At 43.8% G+C, this 15698-nt stretch overlaps 1 protein-coding gene across 2 annotated transcripts in view; it reads left to right on the plus strand.

Moving 5' to 3' along the window:
* Positions 1–15698, plus strand: part of suclg2 (succinate-CoA ligase GDP-forming subunit beta) — a 447524-nt gene that overhangs the window by 118330 nt on the left and 313496 nt on the right. For both annotated transcript variants that reach the window (XM_068051564.1, XM_068051563.1), the window contains exon 2: positions 15221–15362. In XM_068051564.1, coding sequence (XP_067907665.1) covers positions 15221–15362 — 142 coding nt within the window. The remainder of the gene's footprint in view (positions 1–15220; positions 15363–15698) is intronic.

Here is a 15698-nt window from a genome sequence, read left to right on the forward strand (position 1 = left end):
GTGTTTGCCTGATAAACAGTTTACAGGACAAAACTTATAGAACCAATTTATAATAGTTGATGGACATTTTTTCCATTCTGTAATGAAAATTGATCGAGCTTTATTTTGGTCGGGGGTATGCATGGCCAATTTCACATTATTTGAAGGCATACAACTATGCAGCAATCAGTCTTTCCTTTGTTCAGTTCATTGGTAAGGGATAAAATAAGTTGTAAATTATCTTTGTATCTACTTTTCAGAAAATGAAGACTGACAAATTGTACTGCTCTTGATTACTTTCTGAAATAATGACTGAAAGCTGAAGAGATGTTTATTTTTGTTATTGGCCTCAACTGGAGTAGTGTGTCCAGTTCAGGGCACCACACTTTAGGAAGGATATGAAGGCATTAGAGAGCCTGCAGAAAAGATTCACAAGAATGGTTCCAGGGATGAGGAACTTTAGTTACATGGATAGATTGGAAAAGCTGGGGCAGTTCTCCATCAAGAAGAGAAGATTTGATAGAGGTGTTAAAAATCATGAGGGGTCTGGACAGAGTAGATGGGGAGAAACTTCCCATTGGCGGAAGGAATCCAGAATCCGAGGACACCAATTTAAGATAATTGGCAAAAGAAGCTGTCGTTACCTGGTCTGGCCTACATGTGACTCCAGACCCACAGCGATGTGGTTGAGTCTTAAATGCCCACTGAAATGGCCGAGCAAGCCACTCAGTTGTATCAAACTGCTATGAAGTCCAAGGAAAGGAAAGAAACCGGATGGACCACCTGGCATCGACCTAGGCACTGGAAGCAACAACGGCAAACCCAGCCCTGTCCACCCTGCAAAGTCCTCCATGCTAACATCTGGGGGCTTGTGCCAAAGTTGGGAGAGCTATCCCACAGACGAGTCAAGCAACAGCCTAGCATAGTCATACTCACGGAATCATACCTTACAATGTCCCAGATGCCACCATCACCATTCCTGGGTATGTCCTGTTCCACTGGCAGGACAGACCTACCAGAGGTGGCAGCGCAGTCGTATACAGTCAGGAGGGAGTTGCCCTGAGAGTCCTCAACATGGACTCCAGACCCCATGAAGTTTCATGGCATCAGGTCAAACATGGGCAAGGGAAATTCCATGCTGATTACCATCTAACGCCCCCTTCGGCTGATGAATTCATGCTTCTCAATGTTGAACACCAATTGGAAGAAGCACTGAGGGTAGCAAGGGCACAGAATGTACACCGGGTGGGGGACTTCAATGTCCATCACCAAGAGTGGCTCGGTAGCATTACTACTGACCGAGCTGGCCGAGTCATTAAAGGACATAGCTGCTGGACTGGGTCCGCGGCAGGTGGAGAGGGAACCAACAAGAAGGAAAAAACCTACTTGACCACATCCTCTAAATCTACCTGTCACAGTTGCATTTGTCCATTACAGTATTGATAGGAGTGACCACCACACAGTCCTTGTGGAGACGAAGTCCCGTCTTCACATTGAGGAAATCCACCATTGTGTTGTGTGGCACTACCATCGTGCTAAATGGAATAGATTTCAAACAGATCTAGCAACTCAAAAATGGGTATACCTGTGGCGCTGTGGACCATCAGCAGCAGCAGCAGAATTGTATTCAACCAGAATCTGTAACCTCATGGCCCGGCATATCTCCCACTCTACCATTACCATTAAGCCGGGGGAACCAACCCTGGTTCAATGAGGAGTACAGGAGGGCATGCCAGGAGCAGTACTAGGCATACCTAAAAATGAGGTGTCAGCCTGGTGAAGCTACAACACAGGACTACTTGTATGCCAAACATCAGAAGCAGCAAGCAATCTACAGGGCTAAGCGATCCTACAACCAGGCAGTCCTGCCACATCCAGCCATGAATGGTGGTGGATAATTAAACAACTAACAGGAGGGAGAGGGCTCCACAAATATCCCCATCTTGATGGGGGAGCCCAGCACACCAATGGAAAAAACTAGGCTGAAGCATTTGCACCCATCTTCAGCCAGAAGTGCATAGTGGATGATTCATCTCTGCCTCTTCCTAAGGTTACCCAGCATCACAGATGCCAGTGTTCAGCCAATCTGATTCACTCCATGTGGTGCCAACAAATGGCTGAAGGCACTGGATATTGCAAAGGCTAAGGGCCCCGACAACATTCCGGCAGTAGTACTGAAGACTTGTGCTCCAGAACTAGCCGTGTCCTTAGCCAAGCTGTTCCAGTACAACTACAACACTGGCATCTACCTGGCAATGTGGAAAAATGCTGACATATGTCCTGTCCACAAAAAGCAGGACAAATCCAACCCAGCCAATTAACGCCCTATTAGTCTACTCTCAATCATTAGCAAAGTGATGGAAGGGGTTGTCGACAGTGCTCTGAAGCGGCACTTGCTCAGTTTGGGTTCTGCCAGGGCCACTTAGCTCCTGACCTTATTAAAACTTTGTCCAAATGTGAACAAAAGAGCTGAACTCTAGAGGTGAGAGTTACTGCCCTTGACATCAAGGCAGCATTTGACCGAGCATGGCATCAAGGAGCTGAGCATAATTGGCTCTATCTCATGAAGTGTTTCTCAGTCCATTTTCAGAAGGAGTGGAGAATTTTTTTTTTATTCTTTCATGGGATGTGGGCGTTACTGGCAAGGCCAGCATTCGTTGCCCATCCCTAATTGCCTTTGACAACTGAGTGACTTGCTAAGCCATTTCAGAGGGTAGTTAAGACTCAGCCACATTGCTGTGGGGTCTGAAGTCTCATGTAGGCCAGACCAGGTAAGGACAGCAGATTTCCTTCCCCAAAGGACGAGTGAACCAGATGGGTTTTTATGACCATCAGTGATAGGTTCATGGCACCATTACTGAGATGAGCTTTCAAATCCAGAGCTATATTAATTTATTTGAATTTAAATTTCACCAGCTGCTGTGGTGGGATTTGAACCTGTGTCCCCAAGTGGTAAGACCTATCCTTCGGGTGGTTTTGGTTAATGCTAGTTTCAATTCAAAAATGCATTGTTTTGCCAATTTGTTCTAGGTTTAAAATAAACATGGTACAAAAATTAGATTATCTAAATCTGAAATTAACAAAAATATACCCTTTCGAGGAGGTGTATTTGGCACTTCAGTTTACCTTTTATATCAGTTTTTAAAAAAAGCGTTTACTTTTTTTTCTTGGAGGTAGAACAGAAATTTGAATGCCATAAAGCGAAGCTGTCTGCTAACATTTTTTGACTAAGTTATTGCTATTGTCATTTTGACAATTTTCAGTTTCCTGGCCACAACTGCCTCCTCTTCACTATGGACGCCCAATCTCTCTACACCTCCATCCCCCACCAAGACTGTTTGAGGGCTCTCCGCTTCTTCCTTGAGCAGAGGCCCAGCCAGTCCCCATCCACTGCCACCTTCCCCCGCCTGGCTGAACTTGTTCTCACATTGAGCAACTTCTCCTTCAACTCCACTCACTTCCTTCAAGTAAAAGGTGTTGCCATGGGTACCCGCATGGGCCCTAGTTATGCCTGTCTTTTTGTGGGATATGTCGAATATTCCTTGTTCCAGTCCTCTTAGGCCCCCTCCCCCAGTTCTTTTTCCAGCACATTGATGACTGTATTGGTGCCGTTTCCTGCTCTCACCCCGTACTGGAAAACTTTATCAACTTTGCTTTTAATTTCCACCCTTCTCTCACCTTTACATGGTCCATCTCCGACACTTCCCTCCCCTTCCTCGACTTCTCTGTCTCCATCTCTGGGGATAGGCTGTTATTCATTATAAGCCCACCGACTCCCACAGCTACCTCGACTACACTTATTCACATCCTGCCTCCTGTAAGGACTCAATTCCATTCTCCCAGTTTTTCCATTTCCGACGCATCTGCTCTGATTATGCTACCTTCCATGACCGTGCTTCTGATATGCCTTCCTTTTGCCTCAACCAAGGATTCCCCCCCCACTGTGGTTGACAGGGCCCTCAACCGCGTCCGGCCCATTTCCCGCACCTCTACCTTCACCCCTTCCCCTCCCTCCCAGAACCGTGACAGGGTTCCCCTTGTCCTCGCTTGCCACCCCATCAGCCTCCATATCCAAAGGATACTCTGCCATTTCTGCCACCTCCAGCGTGATGCCACTACCAAAGGCATCTTCCCCTCCATTCCCCTGTCAGCATTCCGAAGTGATCGTTCCCTCCGCGACACCCTGGTCCTCTCCTCCATTACTCCCACCACCTCGTCCCCTTCCCATGGCACCTTATCCTGCAATCGCAGGAGGTGTAATACCTGCCCATTTACCTCCTCTCTCTCCTCACTATCCAAGGCCCCAAACACTGCTTTCAGGTGAAGCAGTAATTTACTTGTACTTCTTTCAATGTAGTATACTGTATTCACTGCTCACAATGTGGTCTCCTCTACATTGGGGAGACCAAACGCAGACTGGGTGACTGCTTTGCGGAACACCTCTGCTCAGTCTGAAAGCATGACCCCGAGCTTCCGGTTGCTGGCCATTTTAACACTCCCCCCCCCTGCCCTCACACCCACATCTCTGTCCTGGGATTGCTGCAGTGTTCCAGTGAACATCAACGCAAGCTCGAGGAATAGCATCTCATTTACTGATTAGGCACGCTACAGCCTGCTGGACTGAACGTTGAGTTCGATAATTTCAGAGCATGACGGGGCCCCCCATTTTACTTTTATTTTTAGTTATTTTTTTCTTTTTTGTGTTTATTTTATTTTAGTTTGTTCAGTTTGTTTCTACTCTGCCTACCCACTTTTTTCATGTTTGTGCTTGTGGCTGTTTAGTTTTCAGTCCATTAACACCCTATCTGTATTAACGCTTTGTCTTTCAGCACACCATTAACATATTTTCTGCCTTTGCTCCATGACCTTCTGGTCAGTTGTTTTGTGACCTTGTCCTATTAACACCTTCTCTTTTGTTATCTCTTGCCCCACCCCCTCTTTACTTGCTTAAAACCTATTACATTTCTAGCCTCTGCCAGTTCTGGTGAAGGGTCACTGACCTGAAACGTTAACTCTGCTTCTCTCTCCACAGATGCTGCCAGACCTGCTGAGTATTTCCAGCTTTTATTATTTTTATTTCAGATTTCCAACATCCACAGTATTTTGCTTTTATATTATTGCTATTGTCCTTTTGCCAAATTAGGTGTAGTATCCAGGGAACTCTGGATTATAACAGTACTGATTGCATGGCCAAATGACTTCTAGTTTCTGTCAGAAATGTTGAAGGTTAATTAGTGGAAATCATAACATTTTTCTTGTATTTTCTGTAAGGTTTTATTAAGATTGAGACAACTGTTGAGCTTTCAGTGAACAGCAATGTTGCGATTACAGAGATGCCACAGTAGGTATTGACAAATTGCTTGTAGAAAGCCACGTTACATTTTTCAGTCAAATTCAAATGTCTAAAATTTAGCTTTTCAGTTCAACATCTGGCTACTGGGCTGTGAACAATTTTTATTAAAATTGAGCTTTTTTTCATTTGTGCCTGTTAAGTGTGAAAAAGTCCTATATTGAAAATGAAAAATGAAAGCTAAGCTTCAAGTCGTTATTTGCTGATTTTTGGACTGAATGACCCTTAATTATCCCATTTATGTGCAGTACTTTAAAAGTAGTTCTGCAGTATGTAGTGCAAGACTCATCAGTAAATGGATTACAGCATTGAATTGTTAATTAATGTTTAAGATAAATCATGTTTGAAATGATACAGTAATTACTGTGCAAATATTTAAATGAGGGCCAATGATCCTGATATTTAAATAAGTTAGAAACTCCACAAGGTCATTTGTGGCATGCGCACAAGTACATTGCTTTGGTTTATGCAAGAAATTTGGTTTGTAAACCATGAAATAGGTTTAGGAGCAGAGTGAAGAATAAGCTATATTTTTGTTTCGCTAGAGTATACCATAATCACTAGTTATATATCATTTGTACTCCTAATCCTTTCCGCCCTTGTTTCTTACCTCATTTCTCGCTCATTCCCAGTGGAAGGTACCATAGTGACTATTGGCTTTGTTGAGAACTGACTACATTTATCCATATGAGCCCTAGGACTTCAACCTCATGATCTTCTGGTTGGTCTCCAAGCACTGAACTGCTTGAACTATTAGATCACCCTTGCTCAAGCAATCATTTTTCGCTCTGAAATCTTCACAGTGAAGAATGCAATTAAGCAGGGTCCAACTTAATACTACAAAGTTAAAGGACTGGGCAGAAAAATAGTAGAAGAAACCTTAACACAAAAAAATCTGAAACTTCTCAGCAAAGTTAGCACAGCAGCAGAGCATGAACAAATCTAAGGCTTTGAGATTTTTGCATATAACACAAGAATGCACAAGTTTGTATCATTAGTGTGGAATGTAAATATTAAGTACATTTGATAACTATTGGAGAAAGGGTACTGTAATTTATCCTAGCTTTTCCACATCAGTACTGTAGGATCTCATTTTTATATAGCTGTATTCTCTTGCACATGCTCAGATCACCACTGAAAACCTTGGGCTTTATCTTTAAATGTTACCAAATTCAATTTCTCCATTTGCTGCCCCATCCCATTATAGGTTGTTAGGCTGGTTGTTGGTACAATATTTCTACTTTATTACTATTTGTAGTTGCTGGAAGAGAGATTCCACTTTGGGTGCAATCAGCAATCTGGGTGCACTTGAAATTGTGCTGCTTTTCTGAAGGAAAGGTATGATTCAAGTTTCAGCTCATATATGTTTCCATAATGACATAAAATTTTGCACGAATCAGCAGAATTGGGCAGCATAATAGAACGTAATTATTTATTTATTTACATTCAAAATATTTCTTGATGTATTTGAGTGGTAACCTGAGCATTTTTATTTATAGAGCTAAAAATGGGTTTGCACAAAAAAATGTGTCTCGTGTATCACCTGTGAGTAATCTGATTTTAAATCACTGAAAATTGCTTTAAGAAACTATAATAAACCATGTACTAACTTCATTGGTGTGCAGTAGTCAGTTTCTTCATAAGTTAAATATTTTTTAATATTCAAAAACTTTTAAAACATGCCTGCTCATATCTTTGCACCAAAGAAATCCCACAGATTCTCTGCCTTTTTTAGCACTTGGGAACAGCAAGCTTAATTTGAAGAGTCCCCTCTAACGGGCATAATTGGTAGACAATCGCCATTCTGATGAAAGGTCACTGACCTGAAACCTTAACTTTGTTTCTCTGTCCACAGATGTTGTCAGACCTGCTGAGCATTTTTAGCATTTTCTGTTTTTATTCCAATATAAGTTATTTGATTTGTCCTTAATAGGTTGAAAGACAAATTATGAAAAGTGGCAAAATAAATGTAAGAGTTGCACAACCCTTATAGAATGAACAGCTTTCATTAGTACAAAGTCTTCAAATTGTTGAGCTTTGCTTTATCGCAAGCCTCAAGCCATTTCTGTAAGGTTCTATAACGATTAATGTGACATTGGTCTAATTCTGTTTTGACTCAGGAATACTGAAACTGATCTGCTCACAAAATTGAGAGGTAGTGAGGTATATTTTTGATTATTAATGAATGATTTTAAGGCAGAAAGTGGATAAAGGGGTAGACCCCCATATGTTTCTGGTGGGGAATTGTTGGCCACAAGAAGCTTTCACCTCCTGGCCTGTAAAGGCCAAATTTAGTTATAGTTGGAAACATGATTTCAAAATTCTAACAATGTTCTGACCAAGTTAAGAGCAGAGATGCACATACTTCTATTGGAAGTTTCAATATACAAGGGTTCTCCATGATTGAGTCATGCTGCATAACGCAACCAGACCTGCAGGCAAATCCCATCAGAATCAAGCTCATAACTGCTCTTAACCTTTATGTTTGGGGAACATTTCAGACTGTCACTGGAGATATTAGCAACATAAACAAATCAGCTGTCTATAGATTAGTAAAGCAGGTAACCAATGCGGCCTTTGCAAATGTGTTTATTTCTGTTCGTGTGTGTCATGGGCATGCATGTTATCTTCTAAGTTTGAAAAATTCATTTGTCTGTCCCTACTGCAAGACTTTAAATGAGAAAGCTTTCAGTCGCAGGTTTGATGAACTTATTTGATAGGTTTTTCTGCACAGTAAGATTTACACGTACATTGTATTTTCTTTTCACAATTTATGATTTTTTTGGAGGGATGATTTCCATTACTTTCAAATGTGTGGGTATATGAAAGGATGGCACAAATGTTTACATTTTATTTCTTATGTAGAAAGATTTTTAAAGCAGTTTTAAGGCCTACAGTGAGTTGATCTTTCAGTATTGATGTGATGTCTCCCTGTATCTAATTAATTTTTTTAAATTTAGATTCTTTGCAGTTGCTCGACTCCATATCAATTTTTCTATTCATGTGATGCTTCTCTGGCTGATTAGTGAAATGGCATTTATTCCTTTTGGTACAACCTCCGTTCCCAAGACTCCCTATTGCTAACTCTTCTTTTCAGTGGAGGAAAGGGATGATATTGAAAGTAAGGTTCCCAATCCTCTTGTTTTGGGCAGGAGTCTACCGGAACTGGCAATAGGCCTCTTAAACATTGCTGTTGGCAATTTGGGAGAAATCATCCTTGTAAGTGCTGTTTGCACAGGCACAATGCCCTGGCTGTCGTGAATTGCAACCAAACAGTATTATTTGAGCCCTGCTGGTCTCCCCGCTATTTGGAAACACTGCTTCCTCACTGGTTGTGAGGATGGCATCCGGGAGAGAGAGAGGGAAACATAAGTTGGGAGAGGGAAAGAGGGGGAAACATAAACTGGGGTGGGGGAGAGAGAAACCCACCCTGAAGGAGGGAGGGAGCATTACATGGTGTTGGGGGCAAGGGAGGGAGAGTTCATCTTGGCCTGTGTTGTGTGTTGGGCTGGATTTTATAGTCAGTGGCAAAGCAATGTCACTTGCCACTGACCTTGAAGAAAGCTGCCCACAAAGAGCTAGCAATCTCTTGCGTGGAGTTTCCCTTTCCCAGTGACCATTTAAATCTGACGCCAGGTCAAGGGGATCTCTGGGCATCCAGCAGCAGTGATGTCAGCAAAGTTAGGTAAGCAGCATGTCACATTGAAGTATTTACACACAACAAACCAATCGATTACAAGCATCAACTATCCTTTAGTTTTTTGATTTAAATTTTCAGCGAGTGACATAAATGATTATGATTGGATTAAGATAGAAGCTAAAATATCAAGTGTGAAACAGTTTTAACAATATGTTGACATTCTTATTACAATGGATAAATGTAACATTCCACAAATATAAGATTAACCTTCCAGAGCCAGTGAGTGTTTAGCTGTAATTGTGAGCTTAGAATGCTGTTCAAAAACGCCAGCTACACCTCATTTAACAAGATATAACTTTTTTAAGGGCTTTAACAATGAGACGAAGTGTAAAAATGGAGGATTTTGTCAATTCACTGATCAGGGATTGCAGTCTAAGGGTACCTCAATGGTCCACCTTTCGGAGAAGCATAGAATCACTGACAGCAACTTCTGGATTTCTGTGTTATATTGCGGATAAGACATAATATAAGAAAACTTTAGGTAGAAGTTTCCTGTATCAATGTTTTTGTTGAATCTGGTGTATTTACTTGGTATTTCTCACTGCAGTCGATACTGTCGAAATATCATAATTAACTTTTATTTAAACACAACTTGTCCTTAAATCTTTCTATTCTATCATGTTCTTTCTTGGATTTATAATTGTTATTCATTTGCTATGAAATGAAAAGTCAAAAATTTTATTCGGGGCTGGGTGATGATGAGACACCAAATTAAGGTAAATGCAAACACTGGGCAAATGTCACATGATGAAATATGTGATTAAGAATCACAAGCAGTGTCAAGTGATCACAAATCCCATGATCAGATCTCCAGGAATACCTCAAACCAGAGTTGGCAACCCTAATTCAGAGGATCCACAGCGATTTAGCAACTGGGAAAATAATGGCATTTAATATTAAGAAATGTAAGGGAATATTTAAATAACAAACTCATTTCATAATTGCATTTGTCAACAAGTAATTTAAATCAAAAAATATCTAGGTGTAATGTTAAACATATTTTCTAAATGTGGGGCTATAGTAATCAAATTAAATAGAAAGTTGAAATGTGTAGTTTAATCCATAGGCCAAGGTGGAGCTATGAATGTTTCATAAATACAAACTTTTAAAACAATGATGAAAATTGTGTAAGGTGGGTGCAAAGAAATATTTTGTACAAAAAGCAGGGTTTAAAAAGCAGAGGCCATTATTGTGAGCTCTATTTTAATTTAAAGAATACCTTTTCAGGCAGATTTATAGAACAGAAGGCACCTAATTTTATGAATAGTATCTTAGTTAACGCGTTCAGTAACAAATTGGATTGAATCTTGATGCAGCAGGGAATAGAGTGAAATAGATTTGGGGTAGGAAAAAGAATAGGACCATTATATATAAAAAAACTTGCTGTTTGAGCTGGTTTGGTTGCAATTTTAGTGACAATATTACATCTCTTTCTGTTGCAAGATGTATTGATGACTTTATGAAGATTGTGCCTGTTTAGTATAATGCTGTATTCCCTTTGTATACAAAACCCCTACTTAGCAATGTGAATATTAATCAACAGACTTTTACTCGTCTGTTTTAGCATTGATACCGTAAATGTAGTTTGTATCAACAGAAGATGATAAGGCTGCTTTCTACTTGCTTGCTAGTGATAGCAATAGAATATCATGAGATAATGGTGGGTAGCAAAAAGCAGGAGCAGACATGGGCAGCCTTCACTGACCGCTGCTGAGGCAGGTCAACCTTGTCCCTTTTCTCCAAGTCTGTTTTATTAACATCTTGTCTGAGCACCTTGGAACAAGCTTGCAAAGTTAGAAGCCCCCATGGCACTATAGTCATTGTAATTAAATCAGATGTTGGATAAGAAATGGCAACAGTGCTAAACTGTTGGGAATAACAGAAAATAGATAGACCCCTGTAGCTTGAGGTGTGAACATGCTCAGTGAACCATGGAGAATGACCAGTCATTATGATAGCCAGTCATTTTAACTATCTTCTTTGGCCTCCTTGTCTCGAGAGACAATGGGTAAGCGCCTAGAGGAGGTCAGTAGTTTGTGGAGCAGTGCCTGGAGTGGCTATAAAGGCCAATTCTAGAGTGACAGACTCTTCCACAGGTGCTGCAGATAAAATTGGTTGTCAGGGCTGTTACACAGTTGGCTCTCCCCTTGCGCTAATGTATTTTTTCCTGCCAACTGCTAAGTCTCCTCGACTCGCCACACTTTAGCCCCGCCTTTATGGCTGTCTGCCGGCTCTGGCGATCACTGGCAACTGACTCCCACGACTTGTGATCAATATCCCAGAACTTCATGTTGCGTTTGCAGATGTCTTTAAAGCGGAGACATGGGCGGCCGGTGGGTCTGATACCAGTGACGAGCTCGCTATACAATGTGTCCTTGGGAACCCTGCCATCTACCATGCGGCTCACCATGGCCAAGCCATCTCAAGCGCCGCTGGCTCAGTAGGGTATATATGCTGGGGATGTTGGCTACCTCGGGGACTTCTGCATTGGAGATATGGTCCTGCCACCTGATGCCAAGGATTCTCCAGAGGCAGCGAAGATGGAATGAATTGAGACGTTGCTCTTGTGGCTGACATACGTTGTCCAGGCCTTGCTGCCGTAGAGCAAGGTACTGAGGACACAGGCTTGATACACTTGGACTTTTGTGTTCCGTGTCAGTGCGCCATTTTCCCACACTCTCTTGGCCAGTCTGGACATAGCAGTGGAAGCCTTTCCCATGCGCTTGTTGATTTCTGCATCGAGAGACAGGTTACTGGTGAAAGTTGAGCCTCGATAGGTGAACTCTTGAAGCACTTCCAGAGCGTGGTCACCGATATTGATGGATGGAGCATTTCTGACATCCTGTCCCATGATGTTCGTTTTCTTGAGGCTGATGGTTAGGCCAAATTCGTTGCAGGCAGCTGCAATCCTGTCGATGAGTCTCTGCAGACACTCTTCAGTGTGAGATGTTATTGCAGCATCGTCAGCAAAGAGGAGTTCCCTGATGAGGACTTTCTGTATTTTGGTCTTCGCTGTTAGATGGGCAAGGTTGAACAACCTGCCCCCTGATCTTGTGTGGAGGAAAATTCCTTCTTCTGAAGACTTGAACGCATGTGAGAGCAGCAGTGAGAAGAAGATCCCAAACAGTGTAGGTGCGAGAACACAGCCCTGTTTCTCGCCACTCAGGATAGGAAAGGGGTCTGATGAGGCTCCGCTTTGCTGAATTGTGTCTTTCATATTGTCATGGAATGAGGTGATGATACTTAGTAGCTTTGGTGGGCATCGATCTTTTCTAGTAGTCTGAAGAGACCACGTCTGCTGACTAGGTCAAAGGCTTTGGTGAGATCAATGAAAGCAATGTAGAGGGGCATCTGTTTTTCGCAGCATTTCTCCTGTAGTTGGCGAAGGGAGAACAGCATGTCAATGGTGGATCTCTCCGCTCGAAAGCCATACTGTGCCTCTGGGTAGACCCGCTCAGCCAGCTTCTTGCGCCTGTTTAAAGCGACTCGAGTGAAGAATTTCCCCACTATGCTGAGCAGGGAGATTCCACGGTAGTTGTTGCAGTCACCATGGTCACCCTTGTATGTCCAGCTCGTCCATGACTGGCAGAGACTGGGCTGCATTGAGGGCGGTCTCATTGACAACATTTTCCTTGGAGTACAGTTCTAGGTAGTGCTTCACCCAGCGGTCCATTTGCTTGCGTTGGTCTGTGATTGTATCCCCTAATTTAGATTTGAGGGGGGCGATCTTCTTGATGGTTGGCCTAAAAGCTCTCTTAATGCCATCATACATTCCTCTGATGTTTCCGGTGTCAGAGGGCAGCTGAATATGACTGCATAGGTGTTGCCGGTAGTCATTTGCGCAGCGCCTGGCTGTTCTTTGTGCAGCGCGTCTGGCTGCTTTAAGTGCTGCAGATGTTAACTCACTGGGGGCTTTCTTGTAGTTCAACAGTGCAATGTGCTTAGCGGCTATGACCGGTTCCAGCTCTTCAAAGTGAGATTGAAACCAGTCTGCATTCTGCTTCACACGTTTGCCACAGGTGGTCATTGCTCAGTCATAGATGGTGTCTCTGATGTGGGCCCACTTGGTTTCTGCATCCCCTGTGGGAGTGTTTTGAAGGGCTTTTTCAAGTGAATTTAGAAACTTATGTAACAGCTGTGGGTTAGAAATTCTGCTCGTGTTGATGCGCGGGCGGCCCGTCTGCTTGGAGTGATGCAGCTTCTTTGGTCTGAGTCTAACCTTGCTGCACACCAGGGAGTGGTCGGTGTCGCAGTCCACACTGTGGAAGCTGCACGTGATTTGAATGCTGTTTAAAGAGACTTGCCTTGTGACGACGAGGTCCAGCTGGTGCCAACGACGTGATCTTGGGTGCCTCCAAGAAACCTGATGACAGGGTTTAGTATGAAATAACGAGTTGGTGATGCAGGGGTTATGATGGGTACACAACTCAAGCTGTCTCTGTCCATTCTCATTCATCCTTCCAACGCCATAGTGCCCAAGGCAGGAGGGCCATGAGTCATGGTCGGCCCCAACCCTGGCATTCACGTCTCCCAGCAGGAACAGGTGTTTGATATTGGGGATGCTACTAATGATATTATGGAGTTCTTCGTAGAACTGGTCTTTAGATTCAGGTGGGGAGCAGATTGTTGGAGCCTAGATGCTGAGTAGGTGTACTGGACCAGAGGTGGTGAGCAGTCGGATGGACAGTATGCATTCTGAGCCATTTGAAGGTGGCTCTATCATGCTGAGCGAAGGGTTTCTGATGGCGAAGCCCACTCCATGCTGTCTTGGTTCTTCAGGATCCCTACCCTGCCAGAAGAAGGTGTAGTCTTGCTCTCTTAGAGATCCGCTCGCAGGGAGGCGTGTCTCCTGAAGTGCTGCAATGTCCACATTGAGTCTACTGAGCTCGTTGTTAATGATGGCGGTCTTCTGAGAATCGTTGATTTGTGTAAGGTCTTCTGACAGGCCAGGACACATTGTTCTGACGTTCCAGCTTGCAAAACGAAGGGCTGGTACCTTCTTTCCTTTTTTTGTCGTGCTGTTTGATGCGGTGTTGCAGTCCACTTGTCGGGCAATGACCCTGAGCTCCAAGCACCCATTGAAGCAGGTGGACTGTGGCGGGACAGAACCTTACTGACTGGGGGCTGCCCGGTTTGAGGCGGGCGGTAGCTGTGAGATGCGATGGCCTCTCCCACCGGCGAAGGCAACCCATGGCGTCCAATCTCTACGCCAATTGAGCTGGACTTATAACCCGTAACTGCTGCCTTCCGTGTTGTTTTGGTCGCTGTGAGGCGACTAGGGAGTGACCTCTCCATGGGGCATGCCTGGGCGGATGTATGGAGGTTGTGAGTTGCCCAAGTGTCAAAACCCCCCTCTCGGCCTTCCTGGTGGGGTCCAAAGGAATGCAGAGCACGATGTTTGTCACCGGTATGGCTGCAGGACCTGCTGGAAACATGCCAAAGGGGACACATGACTGCCTTCGGGGTTCCGCTGTGGATTTTCTGTTAGGGTTTGCTCTCTTAGCCTTGGTCTCTCCCGTGATGCCCACAAGGCAGTGGGGTTGTTAGGGCCCCTGCTCAGGCATAGGTGGATGCCTGTGGGAGGAGGTGGGGGGAGAGGGGGTGCGGTGGGAAGGGGGTGTGAGGGGGGTGCTGGGAAGTGGGTGTGAGGGGGGAGCTGGGAAGGGGAAGGGGGGCAGGTAATAAAACATTTCATCAGCTCCCACCATCGCCGCTGAGAAAGCTCACCGTGTCCTCCGGCAGGTGGGCGACAGCTTCGAGTGCCAGTACCAGCAGGAGTTCTCCGATATTGCGCTGCAGATGTGCTTCGAGCCGGACACCGCACATGGGCGCTTTGAAGCTGTGGCTGAGGAGCTGTTCTGCGATGGAGTCAACTGGGGCTGGGTTGTGGCTTTTTCGTGTTCGGGGGCTCCTTTATTCCCAATAAGCCGTCCACATCATGCAAACACATTCCTTGTCCAGGCTTTTCCGATCGCCATGTTTTACCCATACAGAAAGGCCATACCGTCTCCTGAGAACCCTGACTGTGGGTACTGGGAGGGTCAAAATCTTCCAGTGGTCTCAGACTCACAGCAGCAGTGAGAAGCTATATACTTTAATTATTCAGCAACTCTGCAATTATAGTTTGTTAATACATAAACTAGCTGGACAGATGATTATAATTTTTTCTGCTTCTCTCCACAAAAACACAGATGGTCCGAATAATCCCTGTGAGATGGTTAAACCTTCAAGAGTACCAGAGCAAAAAAATCATGGCGGATCATGGCGTCACAGTTCAGCGATTCTTTGTTGCTAACAACTCTCAAGATGCCCTGGCGGCTGCTAAGAGACTGAGTAAGTTGAGTAGTGTCAGTAGCAGTTTGAAAGAAGAACTGTTTAAACAATAAATAGTTAATTACAGACAACCTTTCCGATTAACATTCCATAGCGTCAATAACCTTGATCTACACAGAACCAGTGAGTTAAAAGCCTAGATTTGGCTGTGAGAATAATGATGAGGCTAACAGCACTCACCATTATTTATGCACAAATCAGACAGTAACTTCCAGTAAGTGGGGATGTGCAGTTCAATGCAAAAATCTGGAACTTGCTGTCTAAGATGTGCCACACTTCCAGAAACAGCCATCTGACTCCCCATTGAACTGTATTGACTGGCACAAAGTTCCTGTA

The sequence above is a fragment of the Heterodontus francisci genome, chromosome 19, assembly GCF_036365525.1.
Source record: "Heterodontus francisci isolate sHetFra1 chromosome 19, sHetFra1.hap1, whole genome shotgun sequence".
Taxonomy (NCBI): domain Eukaryota; kingdom Metazoa; phylum Chordata; class Chondrichthyes; order Heterodontiformes; family Heterodontidae; genus Heterodontus; species Heterodontus francisci.